General features: G+C 45.6%; 1 protein-coding gene across 3 annotated transcripts in view; it reads right to left on the bottom strand.

Annotated features, from left to right (window-relative positions):
- The window catches only part of ZFP64 (ZFP64 zinc finger protein), an 81,943-nt gene that overhangs the window by 55,222 nt on the left and 12,288 nt on the right, over positions 1-14,433 (bottom strand). For all 3 annotated transcript variants that reach the window (XM_055393803.2, XM_055393794.2, XM_055393787.2), the window contains exons 3-5: positions 8,610-8,771; positions 7,100-7,162; positions 2,708-2,959 (exon numbers count right to left, since the gene is read on the bottom strand). In XM_055393803.2, the coding sequence (XP_055249778.2) occupies positions 2,708-2,959; positions 7,100-7,162; positions 8,610-8,771 (477 nt within the window). The remainder of the gene's footprint in view (positions 1-2,707; positions 2,960-7,099; positions 7,163-8,609; positions 8,772-14,433) is intronic.

The following is a 14,433-nucleotide window of genomic DNA, read 5'->3' as shown; positions in this document are numbered from 1 at the left end:
TCCTGAAGAAAATCAAATGGACACCAGTCATGCCAATGTCTCAACTTGTTATAGTATCTTAATGTCCCCAGAGGTCCCCACCTCCTAGCCCTCTCTGCAGCCATGGCCTCTTCCAGGTATGTGATTAGGCAGGCTCTCCCAGCAGGGGCAGGGTGACCTTCCATGACCCCACAAAATAGCCTCAATCATGTCACTGGGTTTGGCAGATGGTATGTTAACTAGACTTGACACAAGTAACACCCTGAATCAGGGTCCGTGAATTAGGGTTTGCCCATGTGTACCTCTGTCATCCATTGCCATGGGGAGGTCAATCCTGTCCTTGCCCCCTGGTCCTAGAAGGAGGGTGACAGAGGCGGAGCAGAGCTGGACTGCTGCAGCCAAGGCCAGTGGACACCCAGCCCACAGCTGGCAGATTCTCAGATTTGTACGTGAGCCCAGTGAAGACCAGCAGAGTTGACCAGGTGACACTCAGCTGATCCCCAAACACGAGCAGAGAAGGCATGCTGCTGCATCCACTGAGGTTTTCTGGGGGCTTTTGTTACACAGCATCATTGTGACATTAGATAACTGATACACATGTTAGCATCCAGAAACATGGTGCTGCCTTAACGGAAAACTAAAATATGTAGCGCTGACTGTGGGACTGCGTGGCAGGTAGAAGCAGGGAATAGTGACAATGGCCAGTATTAAACGGCAAATGTTTGGTAAAACTGTCGCCTGTTGTGACTCAGAAGATAGAAAGTGTACTCACTAAAGTCTGGATTTGAGCAAAGAGATTAGTTCTAAGCAGAACAGAGAAAGTGTCTTACAAGCTGTGTCTGATAAAGTCCCACAAGAAAGAGACAAACTCAAACAAGAACAGGCCATTTCAAAACGGAATTTAGAGACTATATAGAAAGGCAAAGATGTGCTGGTCTGGATGAAGCTTCTCATCTCCAATCAGCAAAAGATTTTCAAAGTGAGACAAAAGCCTGGGGACAAGGATCATATCCAGGGAACTGATCTCAGAGGCATGAACAAATGAGGATAGTGGGGTGAAAGCGTAAGATTCCTTGTTAAAATCTCCAAAAGAATAAAGCTGGTGCCAGCCAAGTCCTCTCAGCTGGACAAGGATCCCTAAAAGTCTCACTGGTTTCAGCCTCCAGAAGGTTACATGCCAAAAGTGTCTCTAATTAGGTTCTGAAGAAAGGCAAGTCCCCAAAAGGAGTACGGGTGTGGCTTCTGGCACACAGATACACAGGGAATGCACAACGTTTTTGCTCTGCTAGCAAAGATGTCACCAGTCTAGAGTAAAATAAAATCCAAAAAGACCCCAAAAGTTTCTGCAGGAAGGAAGCAGGTGGAGAAAGTTTCTCAAAAGTACATTTCCACTCCTATTCAGAAGCGGTGAAGGAAGGTGAGGGAAGGGTGCTGCAGGGGACAGAGCCAAAAAGCAAGCAGCTGGGTCAGCGCTTACTCAAGAAACACTCCCTGTCCTCAGAGTTGGAGGCCTGGAAGCATTTTTCCAGAGAGCACTCAGAAACCTGCGGACCAGTGACTGCCAAGTGCCTCCTGTTCCTCCCCCTTGGAACGGCAGGATTATTGTAAGTATTCTGTGTTTCACTGCTATTTGTTGGGAGTGTGGGGACAGACAACTTGTCTTTTTATTTCAAATTCAAAAGGCTCTAGGTCAAGAGAAGCCATATCTGTATCTGATGGAGACTATAGGATCCTGGTCTTTAAAGCTGATTCTGTGATTAGATGTGACTTGTGTGGGTCTGGGGAGAGCAAGAATGCACCTGCACGTCAGACAGAAGTGGATGATGATGGAGTGAACTGGTTGGTGTGAAAACGGCCTTCTCCATGGAACCTTGGATGACCCTCCACTGTGGGTGAGCTCAGCCCCACCCCTTGATACCAGGTCCAATCAGGTAACTGACTTTAGCCAATGGGATGCAAGCTAAGTCTTGCAATGAATTTACACATAGGGGCATGCCTGTTTTGTCTGCCATCCTCCTGAGAAGGATGAGCTTGGAGTAGCCCACTGGTGCCAGAAGGAGGCCATCAGATATGTTGACAGAGCCAGACTGCCCCAGCCAAAGCAGGGGGACAGCCGGCAGATGCCCGGCCAAGGTCAGTGGACACCTGGCCTTTCCCACACACATGATTAAGCCTGGATCAGTGGAATGTCTAGCCAACTCCCTGCTGACCTGAAGTGTGTGAGCAATAAATGCTTTACTAAGATAATATGCCACTGAGATTTTGTGGCGGTTGTTACACAGCATCAATGAATCAAAAGCTAACAGACACACACTCGCTAAAAGGAAAACGTACATAACTTGTTATCTACTCCGCTGAGTTTTCCCATCAAGCTGTCCCATGCTGAACTGATGAGTATTCTTTAAACAATCATGGAAACGTCTAACCGTAGGTTGTGCAGACATTTCCTAAAAATGCATTTTATAGTTCTATTTCATTTAGAGCACCTTCTTGATTAAATACTAGTGAGTGAGTTCCAGAGCTACATAAAGATGCGCATAAAGCTGTAACTTTACTGTTCTCCCCTGTTGTACAGAGAAAGATACTTCTGAGCAGACGAACAGCAAGACGGCACCCCAGGGGATGAGCTGGCGCGCGCAGTTCCTTTCCCGAGGCGGTGGCTCAACGCCCGCCCGACGGTGCGGCTGACGGCCTGCAGGCGCAGGGCGGGGCTGCACGGAGCACTTACCCGTGTGGGAGCGCAGATGCACGGTGAGCTGGCTGGAGTTGCGGCTGGCGTAGGGGCAGAGCTGGCACTTGAAGGGCCTCTCGTCCGAGTGGATGCGCAGGTGCTTGTTGAGGCTGCTGCTGTCGGCGGCCGCGTAGTCGCAGCTCTTGCACTTGTAGGGCTTCACGCCCGTGTGGCAGCGCGTGTGGGTCTTCAGCTTGTCCTTCCGGCTGAAGCACTTGCCGCAGACTTCACACTTGTGCGGCTTGTCGCCTTCAAACAAGCACACGCGGCAGTGGGGAACAAGAGGAAACAGGAAAAAGCCTTACTTACTTCCCGCGGCTTTAAGAAAACAGGAAGGCAGAGTCACCCAAGAATATTTTGAAACTCCCCCCCAAACTAGATGGATGGGTTTTAGTTGTCAGGACTTCAAGGAGATCCAACCAGTCCATTCTAAAGGAGATCAATCCTGGGTGTTCATTGGAAGGACTGATGCTAAAGCTGAAACTGCAATACTTTGGCCACCTCATGCGACGAGTTGACTCACTGGAAAAGACTCTGATGCTAGGAAAGGTTGGGGGCGGGAGGAGAAGGGGATGACAGAGAATGAGATGGCTGGATGGCATCGCCGACTCTGTGGACATGAGTTTGAGTGAACTCCGGGAGTTGGTGATGGACAGGGAGGCCTGGCGTGCTGTGATTCATGGGGTCGCAAAGAGTTGGACACGACTGAGCAACTGAACTGAACTGAACTGAACTGAGACAGCTAGTGGGAAGCTGCTGCACAGCAAAGGGAGCTCAGCCTGGGGCTCTGTGATGACCCAGAGGGTGGAGTGGTGGTGAGAGAGGGAAGTTCAAGGGGAGGGGATATATATAACATATATATATATTCTTAAATATACATACACACATAGCTGATTCACTTTAGGTACAGCAGAAACTACAACATTATAAAGCAATTATACTCCAATTAAAAAATAAAACTAGATGGGGCTCCCCTAGCGGTTCAGTCGCTAAGACTCTGCACTCCCAGTGCAAGGGGCTAGGGTTCAACCTTTGGTGAAGGAACTAGATCCCGCATGCTGCGGCTAAGACCCAGTGCAGTCAAATAAAGAATAATAATAGTGAATAAAACTAGATGGATAATTGGCAAAGAGCTGACATCTTTGGAGAGGGGCAATTGTTTCTATTTTATTAGTATTTTCTAATTTATCTGACAGTGAATATGAATTCCTTATCAATTTAAAATAGAAAGCAACTCAAATTTTAAAGTGCAGCTAAGTAAAAATGAGAAACATTGTCTTTTATACCCATTTGTTCTTTTCTCTTTTTCATAACAGACACGGCCTAAAACTCAAGAGTCTCTGAGCTCATGGTTGACCAGCCTAAGAACACATTTCTCAGGCTCACTTGCAGCCAGGAGTGATTCTGCGATAAAGTCATCATCAATCAGATGGCAGAGAAGGTAACCATGTTCCTTTCCTAAAAGGAAATTGCTTGACTTTTACTTTTTCTCTTTCCACCTGTCCTGCCAGCTGTTACCAAGACATGGAACTGAACAAACATGTAAGGACAACACGGCTGCAGAGGGTGGGTATGTACCCAATGCACTGTAATACTAGAGGCAATTTCAGTCCTCAGACGACCTCCCAGAACACAGCTGCCTATCTGCCTAGACCACCTGCTTACCTCTGGACAGTTATGTGAGACAGACATAGACCCCTGCCATGTGTGAGCTGGCATCTGAGCTTCTTTGTTACACAAGCTTAATCTGCATTCACTAACACACCTGTCATCTTGCCAACCATGAAAGTGAAGTGAAACTCGCTCAGTTGTGTTCGACTCTTTGCGACCTCATGGCCTATACTATACAGTCTATGGAATTCTCCAGGCCAGAATACTGGAGTGGGTAGCCTTTCCCTTCTCCAGGGGATCTTCCTAACCCAGGGGCTGAACCCAGGTCCCCTGCATGGCAGGTGGATTCTTTATCAACTGAGTTCTCAGGGAAGCCCTGCCACCCTTGAACACCTGCCAATTTTTTGATGTATACTTTTCTGATGACTTTTTTATGTGTGTGTGTACATTTTGGGGTACAAAAGCCTTCCTGGCCAATATCAATTTAAACACTTGTTTTTGAATGGTACTGTGTCTCTCAGTGATGTTACTTAACCCTCTCAACTTGGATTAGAATCCAGGATGGCCTTACCTTCTTAGCCAAATGCAACACTGTCTCCCTATTATTGACTACTTTCTTATACTTGAAATAATTTCAATCATGTTCATATCATTAAATTTCTAGAACGTAATTGTTAAGGGCGAAGTATTTCACTGTATGGATATACTGTAAATTAATGAACCGATTTCCTACTTGGCCATTGAAAGAATGAAGTAGCTACATACACATATGGATATGGAAAGACCTCCAGCATTAAGGGAGAAACAGCAAGCTGCAGTGATGGTGTATATAATATTAATTTCATAAGAAATGGAAAAAGGACATTTTGTGTCTGTTAAAGCCCAGTATGGGCTTCCCTTGTGGCTCAGATAGTAAAGAATCTGCCTGCAATGTGGGAGACCTGGGTTCGATCCCTGGGTCAGGAAGATCCCCTGTAGGAGGGCATGGCAACCCACTCCGGTGTTCTTGCCTGGAGAATCCCATGGACAGAGGAGCCTGGTGGGCTGCAGCCCCTGGGGATGCAAAGAGTAGGACATGACTGAGCGATAAAGCACAGCGAGCCCAGTATAAGCATGCCAAAATTTAAGAATGAGGCACGCTGGACTATAAAGACTGATGACTTCTGGGCATGTATCAGATACGAAGGAGGTAGGCAGTGAGTCAGGATTTTCACTTCTTACATACCAAACATATATTTTGACCAAATCCTAAATTAAATTAAATTAAACTAAATTAAATTAGCAGCAATCCTAAATAGCTAAGTGCTAAAGACAATTGTCAAAGGTCATCACTATCTTCATATAATAAACATCTGGGATTTAAGAATACATCTACAGAAGTGTGTTAAAGATTATAATTTTATTATTAAAATGTTCATAGCAGAAAATCCAGCAACACACTTCTCATTACTGTCAGCTGCTACAGCTGTGGGTGCCATCCTGTGTACTCCGATGCTGGACAGTGGTGGAGCCAGGCGGGTGGCTTTTGGCCAGCTCTGCTGGCAAACAGTCCTGCTCCTGTTGGTTGTGGCCACACCCTCTTCTAAGGCAAGGACACTCTGTCAGCTCTCCGACTTGAAGATGTTAATGGAGACGCTGCAGTTATACAGGAACCACCTTACAAAGCCAAGCCTGGTTAACTAGGAGGAGAGGACATGCCCTGAGGATCTGCAGCAGTGAACTTCAGGCCACTGTCCTCACTTACACTTTTATAATATTTCCCTAATTTTCATAAGTCATGATAGCACTTTACTCTTGCAATGATGAATATGCTATATGTGACTGATGGAACTTCAACACAGGAACCCCACCAGGAGAGATTTATTGCTTGGTACATTGAGAATGCTTACCAATACCTGAAACATAATAATTTCAGAGTCTGATAACTCAATGAAATTCAAATGACAAGATGCTGTGAGGCTGATTAGACCTGTGGCCAAGGAATATCTGAGATAACTGCTGGATATTTTATCTTCTTTATTTTACCTTATGGATACTTTATCTGAGGCTCAGTAGCAGATTTGGGGCAATTAGTGATGCCCATGACAAATTTCAGTGTCCCTCCCTTATATACATGGATACTCATTGAATTTCTACATGACTATATCACTTGAGTTATAAGCATCTAATACTTTGTTAAAAATAGCCTAAAAGCAATTCCTTCTCCAAGCATAAAGTCTGGGAAACACAAAAATGATACATTAAAGAAAATTAAATCACCAGAAATCATGTGGTTTTCTTTTTCCATGCATCAATCCTTTTTTCTCCTTTGAAAATAGTTTTTGTTAAATTTCCCCCTTGGAAACTGCAAAAATAACAAACTCAGGTATCCATCCAATGATGCAGCGTAAAGATACCTAAGTGAAAAGTTGCTATTCTCCCCCTTCTTGCTCTGTTTACCAGTCATTACACACACACCATACACACACACACTTACAAGATATTCTCCTCCAGATGAGAAGAGCAAGTGTATTTAAATTGTAATTAATTCTGGCAGATCAATATTCAAAGTGCCCATACCAGTTCACATTTCCACTCCTAAGTTTGCTCATGTCGATTCTAGCACTGAGTTTTCTTGCTCTAAACATTTTCTGCCAAAATCATGTGTAGCAACAGCATCTTCTTATCTCATTTGGGTTTGTGTTCCCGTGATGACCAATGAGGTGTGTGTCAAATCACGTGTTTGACTTGTCTGGACCCCCAGCTTGCAGCAGAGGGGGGATGTGTATGACCACTTACCAGTATGGATTTTTAAATGACGTTCCATGTCCTTCATACCATAGGCAGTCTTGAACTGGCAACCTTAAAAAGGCAAGGAAAGATCAGTGACAGAGGGAAACGGTCACTTTAGAATGGAGAACCAGCAAAGCAACCTCCTTAACCAACGGATGAACATTAATGCCCTGGTAACAGGACCAGCAGGGATCAGTGTGCATCCTGATACCAGGTAGCAAGAAGCACACAGCATTGCTTCTGTGCGTCCTACTCAAAGTGCTGTGCCTAAATCAAATCAGACAAACCCAAAGTGATGAACATTTTATGCAATAACTTGCCTGTTGCTTTGCAAAAATATCAAGTTTATGAAAGACAAAAGCTTAGATTAAAGGAAACTAAAGACACATGAAAACTAAATGCCATGTGTGATCACAAATTGGATCCTGGACCAAGGGAAAAATATTTTTCTTTTGATACAGAGGACATTAATGACAGTTGGCAAAATCTTGATAAAGTCAGCAGTTTGATAACAGCGTTTATCAAGGTTAATTTCCAGATTTTGATGATTGTACTGTGGTTATATAAAAGAATTTCCTTGTTTCTAGGAAATATATATTAAGGTACTTAAAGGTAAAGGTCATGTCTGCAACTTTGGGGGAAATATATGTAGATTTAGAAAAAAACAGGGGCTTCCCTTGTAACTCAGTTGGTAAAGAATCTGCAATGCAATGCAGGAGTCCTGGGTTCGATTCCTGGGTCAGAAAGATCCCCTGGAGGAGGAATTGGCAACCCACTCCAGTATTCTTGCTTGGAGAATCCCATGGACAGAGGAGCCTGGTGGGCTATAATCCATGGGGTCGCAAAGAGTTGGGCACGACTGAGTGACCAAACCACCAACCACCAGAAAAAAACAAAGCAAATGTAGTATGTTAATATTTGGGAAATCCGGATGAAAGGTAAAGGTTGAAGGGAAAAGAAGGGGCCGGCAGAGGAGGAGATGGTTAGTTAGCTTCAGTGACTGCAATGGACATGAATTTGAACAAACTCCAGGAGACAGTGAAGGACGGGGAAGCCCAGCGTGCTGCAGTCCATGGGGTGGGAAACAGACACGACTCAGGGACTTAACAACAACAAAAGGGTGCTCAGAAATTTTCTGTACTGTTTTTGTAACTTTCCCTAAGTCGGAAAGTGTTTCCAAATAAATTCTTTTGTCTTCCTTTTTTAAAATAAGTAAGGGACAATTTTCCTGGCTATCTTCCTAAGCTGCAGAACCAAGAAAAATTCGCAGTAATCTGAAATTCTCACTGGTTCCATTCAAAGGTCCTTGGCTGTAAAAGTCTCAGAGCCCAAGGACACGGTGACCAGAGGCAGTGAGAGGTGCGTCCATGTGACGATGAGAATTCTGTGGGGCTGGTTTTGGAGCCAGGCAGCTTGGAGCACATCTTTGCCCAGTCGCCGGGAATTCAGGAGCTCGAGCCCTGGACCTGTTAAACGTCACATTCTCTACACAAGCAGGACTCGATGTCGCCTTTACCTGGATAGCAGCAGTTAAGCCTCTTCTGAGCAGGTGGGGCAGTGGGCTTTTTGGCACGCGACTTGGCAGGGAGGGAGATGACAGTGGCTGTCTGGTTTTCGTTGCTTTCCGTGGGCAGATATGTTTGATAGCCATGTTCAAAAACAAATTCTGGAGCTGAAACTAAAAGATAGGATGATTATTAATTTTCATAATATGAATACCCAGTAGCTACTCCCTTTGCCTACATTCCTTTGTGAGAATGGTTATGTTAGATTGTTTTTGCACCGTTCCTTGCTGCTTAGCAGTGTTCACGTGACCCTGTTCTAGTCAATGAGACGCTAGAGAACATCCGCTGAGGGGGCTTCTGGAAAAGATTTTCTCCCTGATTTAAAAAACAGGTGGGGGCAGAAGGAGAGGTAGTTGAGGAAAACTCATTCTTGCTGCCCTGGTTGCCCTACTATTTGTCTTTGGACAGGCCTGATGATGATGTGATGTCTGGATCTGAGGCAGCCACTTTGTAACCATAAAGGGAGATGTGGAGCCAGAGCCCTGAAACCTATTCAAATCTACACTCATTAAATAAACAAGAAATGTCCTATCGTTTATACCAGGTAGGTTTTCTGTTAACTTCACCCAAATGCATTAAGTACTGTACTTTCCTAAGCTTTATCACAAAATCCTTTCAAAAGCAGAAAGGAACTGACTGAAGGAATTCTGGGCAAACTATGAATACTGTCTAAACACAAACACTCTTCAAACACACCTAAAACCAACCAACCCATAAACCAACCTTATATGCTCACTGAAGTTTTGAGGAAAAAAGAATAAAAAAAAAGACCAAACATCATTATCATCTTTGTCTTTAACTTTTGTCATTATAACAGGTAAAACAGGTAGTCCCAAATGTCTTTTCTTAAAATTGTTTTTACTGCTTTGTTAATTAAGTTGATAGTTTGCAGTTTGGGAATATGTATTTTCTTTCTTCCTTTATTATATGTAATTGTCACATGGAGATCTGGCTTCAGATAGGAGTAAATACGGCCTCTGGGGCTTGTTCAGGTGAACTTGTCAGGCTGAGAGGCCCTACTGATGATTTTGAGAGCCAATGTCATATTCTGCTTCCCAAACTTCAGTAACGGAGGCACCACCTTTGACATTTCTCCGTTGTATTTACAAAGTGCACTTCTTTAAATCAACACAGGCCTGATATCACTCCGTTTCGGCTTTGCCTGAAGCAGTAATACCCACTCCAAAGGTCTGAGGTGCCAGTTATATTTTCGCTTAAAACAAACATTCTCTCTCTTTGAAGCTAAGATGTTATAGACTGTAAGATGTCACATTATTTTATATACAATAAATTTTTAAAAGCTGTCAATTCAACACATGAGGTATTTTATATATATTGATATTCCTTAGAGATTTTATATGTATTGAATGAATTCTCTGAGACTTCATTGAACATTTCACGGGAAATCTATGTTCCTGGCATGCACCTCTTGGGCACCTTGAGCAATGACAACTTCATCCCAATGTGTGTCAGAGAACACCCAGGTTGATGGGCATTTGGTGTTTGAGGAAACTCATGGTTTCCCTTCTTCTCAGCTGAAATATGTGGGGGAGAGTTAAGCTTTTGTTTAAATCTGGCAAAAGATTCTGACAAACTGAAGTTCCATCTTCTTGCCAGCTCTCTTTGATGACCTAATCAACCACACCTGCCTCTTGTTGAGATGTCCCATCTACTCAAAGTGTGGTCCCCAGCCAGCAACACTGACTTTACCGAGGAATTTGCTACAAAGGCAAATTCTTGGACCCCACCCCAGCTTACTGAATCAGAAACTCTGGGGTGGGCCCAGCAACCTGGTCTAACAAGCTGCCCATGTGATTCTGATAAACACAAGTTTGAGAACTAATGGTGTAGACCATATTTTTCCATGCAGCTCAGCAGTAAACCTTAACTCAACTTTGTCTAATTGAGGGAATCCATCTCTCTCAGTTGTTGCTTTGCAAAAACCAATGATTGTTCCTCCAGCAACAAAATTTGCTTTATCAATATCAAATGGTCCCACCTACTACTATCTCTAGGTATTTCTGGGCACAGTTACTTTTCATCTTCAGCCTGAATCATCCTGCAGTATCTCAGGAGACATTTCAGACAGCAATTAAACCCAACACACAGAGCTCCAAAAAAAAAATGCACATATCTCTGCCAAAGTGAGTAAAACAGTGATTACTGATGATAATCCAGGTTATTCACAAACGTGCAAAGACAATTCTTTGGTGACTGCCTCTGGGCTGGCAGCCGTCCCACTGATTCCAAGGTGCAGCCCCGTGTTATAATGTGTCTCTGAACTGATGTGAGTCCAGGCTCAGCCACTTCCCACAGGTGGGACTTCAGGCCAGTCGAGGATCTCCTTTGAGCCTCACTTTCCTTGCCCATCAGCGGGGATAATCACTGTGCCCACTTCACAAGGATATCAGGAAGCTTCATGAGAGCATCAGTAGTACAGGATATGGCCACAGTTGAGGTTTAATAAACATTAATCCCTACAGCTGAATAGAACTGGGCACCAAACTCTTAGCGGGAATGATCAAGGCTTAGGGGAGCAACCACCTCCACTTGCCTGGGACTGAGGGGCTCCCTGGTCACAGGACCTGAGATTAAACTAGGATGGCTGGTCATGCCACCGTGACACCCCAGCTCGTAGAACAGAAAGAAGACTGGGAGGCATAGGGGCGGGGGTTGTGACGGTGGCCAGGCACTCCCTACAGCCCGGCTGCAGAGTCTGTGACCCTCCCTCTGGGAGGTGAGTCCTGGGTTCAGAATGGTCCTGAGCCCGGGATTTCCTGAGTCCTGGGTTCAGAATGGTCCTGAGCCCGGGATTTCCACCGTCCCTGGAGCCGGGGGGCCTGTCTGCTAACTGCCCCCAGCCCTGCCCCCACAAGCCTTAGCATCTCCCCTGTGGTGAGTCACGGCAAAGGGGGCCGTGAGAGCATTCTGGGTGGCAGCTCCTTTTCAGAAATCTGGTTCGCAAATATTTCCTCCCACTCAGGAGGCTGCCTTTACCTCCCGCTGGCTGTTTCCCTAGGTGCCCAGACGTTTGATGCAGTCCTGCTGGTCTATTTTTGCCTTTGCTGCACGTGCTTTTGGTGTCTTTGGGGAAGGCATCCAACTGGAGGGGTCATTTGGAGGGTGCCTTGTCTGTCTTCAGATTTGGCGTAAACAGTGGAATCTGAGTGTCCAGCAGACGTGAAGGTAGCAGGGACAACCCCAAGCAGCCAGATCTGCCGAGCCCGGGAAGCGCTTCTAGCAGAGGCGTGACTTACCCCCAGGGAAGAATCTTCCCAACCCTTCTCTCCGCTGGGGTGATCTGCAGCTTGAGCTGCTGCTTTCTGGGGGTGTTGGTGGGGGGTCTCACGTTTAACTTTCCGCAAGAGCTCAAGGCCTCGTCTCCCCCGCGGGATGGCCATTTCCGCGTCAGCCCCCAGCCCTCCACCGCCGGCAACGCACAGCCTCACAGCCGCTTCGGTTTTGCTGGACTCTGGGGCTCCCCATGGCCACCCGTGTGCGCAGCTGCAGCTTGTCACACGCTGCCTCGGTTTGAAGCGGGAGCCCCTCGGGCGTTCAGTTATTCACTCGTGATGCTGCTTAAAAAGTAAGACTGCCTCGTGAATTTTAGGGAGCCGAAACCGCCCTCTGAGCTTAGGACCCGCTGGGGCCTTGGACCCGCTGAGCTCACAGGGGCCACCTGCCGCTCTTCCCCCGAAACCGCTCTTCAGGTATCTGAAGTCGTCCGCGTCTCCCAAGTCCCTTTGCTTCTCCTTTCTCGTCTTCAACCTAAAATCTCCGGTTTTAATCCTTTTCTCTTTTTTAAAATTAAAAGTGTATTATATTGTCAAACAAAAGAAAACGCCGACTAGAAAATCCAGGGAGCACAGAAAAGCGTGGAGAAGAAACCCTGACCAACGCGGCCCCCACGTGGCAGCACCGCCGCCGCATGAGTGCTCGCTGAAGTCTGCACTTTTCCTCCGAAGCACTCATCTCTACTGTAACTAGTTACGTGGCAAAGTATCTGATGCTCTTCCCCTCCGCCATTCGGTTGGATGTGCCCAGTGAGGACGTGTATTTCCCTCCATCACTGTTTCCTAGAACCTCACGTGGAACCTGGCACAGCACAGGGGCTCAAAGTACACCTGTTGAGTTAGTGATGGATCAGATGGCTAACGTGTTCTTTTTACATAGATTTTAAAAATATAGAACTGAGATCATGGCTTAAATAATTTTGTATTCTTTTCTTTTTTATTAAACGATTAAAAAGTTTTGCTATGTGAAAGCATTCTGCCACATTATCAATTCATCCAAAACACAATTTCTTCTGGCCACATAACATTGCCACCGTTTGGGCTGTCCCAGCTAAATTAACCCTTTCCTCTTTTTTGGACATTGAGTTGGTTTCTAGGAGTTTATCTGTATAAATAACACCTATCCAAAAATTTTAACTTATCTCTTTAGTTTCTCTGGATACCTTTCCGTAAGCTGAAGAACCAGGTCAAAACGGAATGGTCATTTTATGGCCTGGTGACTCATAACTATAAGATCTTTTAGGAAAATCTAAATCAATATATATTCTCCCCTTCACCTTGGCTATCACACAGACTATCTGACAGGACAATATGAGATCGTTTTAGTTTAATCTGCATTTCTTTCATAATTGGTAAAGAATCCCTTTTCACTATATTTTATTCATTCACATACCTTCTTTATGAACTGCCTGTTCAGGCTATTAGCTCTCTCTTTTTTTTTTCTATTAAATTTTTACTTTTTTCTCATTGACTTGTCAATGATCTTTACAAGTTAAGGCTATTCCTTCACCGTCACATATTTAAATCTATTGTTTGTTTTTCCCATATTGCCCGTGCTTACAGCTCACATTTAGGGGCCTTGATCCGAGTGCAAACTAAGCATTCGCCTCCTGGGAATTCGTAAGGAAAGGTCGTCTCACGCTCTTCTAAAGGGTTTTCCCTCATTGCTTCCACACCTGATTCTCAGGTGGCCCAACAGTCCCGGTTCCAAGGGCTGAGCCCAACGCCAGCTTCTGATTCCTGACCCCGCCCCTCTCTCTGCGGCAGCTGGCTGGTCTGGGGGCAGACACGGGCACAGAAGCTGGACCAATCAGACCCACCTGCCCTGCGGTTAGGAACTGGGACAAAGAAATTGCGGCTTGCTGTGGACATCTATTTTGAAAAAAGAAGCACCCACGTGCCAGACACTGCCACCGATACAGTTCCATTCTTTCCTGCCTTTCTCCCGGCCCAGTGGTTCTCAAAACTGATCAGGAAGCAGAGATTCTGATGCGAGGTCTGGGTATAGTCTGGGTATATTTACAGCTGTATTTTACACACGTTTTCCATTCTTTTGCCAGCTTTGGGAACTGCTGCTTGAGATTATTCCAGTAGGGTAATGGCAGGAGTGTGGATGGCCAGAAGGGCTTTGGGGCTGGATTCCACTGCTAAGCCCCTTCTTGGTAACCCTTACTGGCCTGGCTCCACCAAGACAGTGGAACTGGGCCTGTTACCCATCTTAGCCAATGGGATCTGGGATTCCTGGGGAAGTGTTTCCTCTCTGTTAAAGAGACAGTCCCTTTCCGCAACCCGGAGCAGGGCTGAGTGAAGACTTGAGGAGGAAAGCAGCCACCTTGTGGCCATGAGGAGCATTACTGCCCGGGAGAGCAAGAAGACCCAGAAACCCTGGGTCTGCCCTGCCAGCTTTTATCCTGAGATAAGCTGTGTCTCACAGTCCAGCCCTCTTGTAGCTTAGTGTTGTTAAGAGCAACCGAAAGCATCT

This window comes from Moschus berezovskii, chromosome 15, assembly GCF_049115385.1.
Source record: "Moschus berezovskii isolate FMDL1 chromosome 15, NW_MosBer_1.0, whole genome shotgun sequence".
NCBI lineage: Eukaryota > Metazoa > Chordata > Mammalia > Artiodactyla > Moschidae > Moschus > Moschus berezovskii.
The sequence above is the reverse complement of the archived record's forward strand: the minus strand, read 5'-3'. Positions and strand labels throughout refer to the sequence as shown.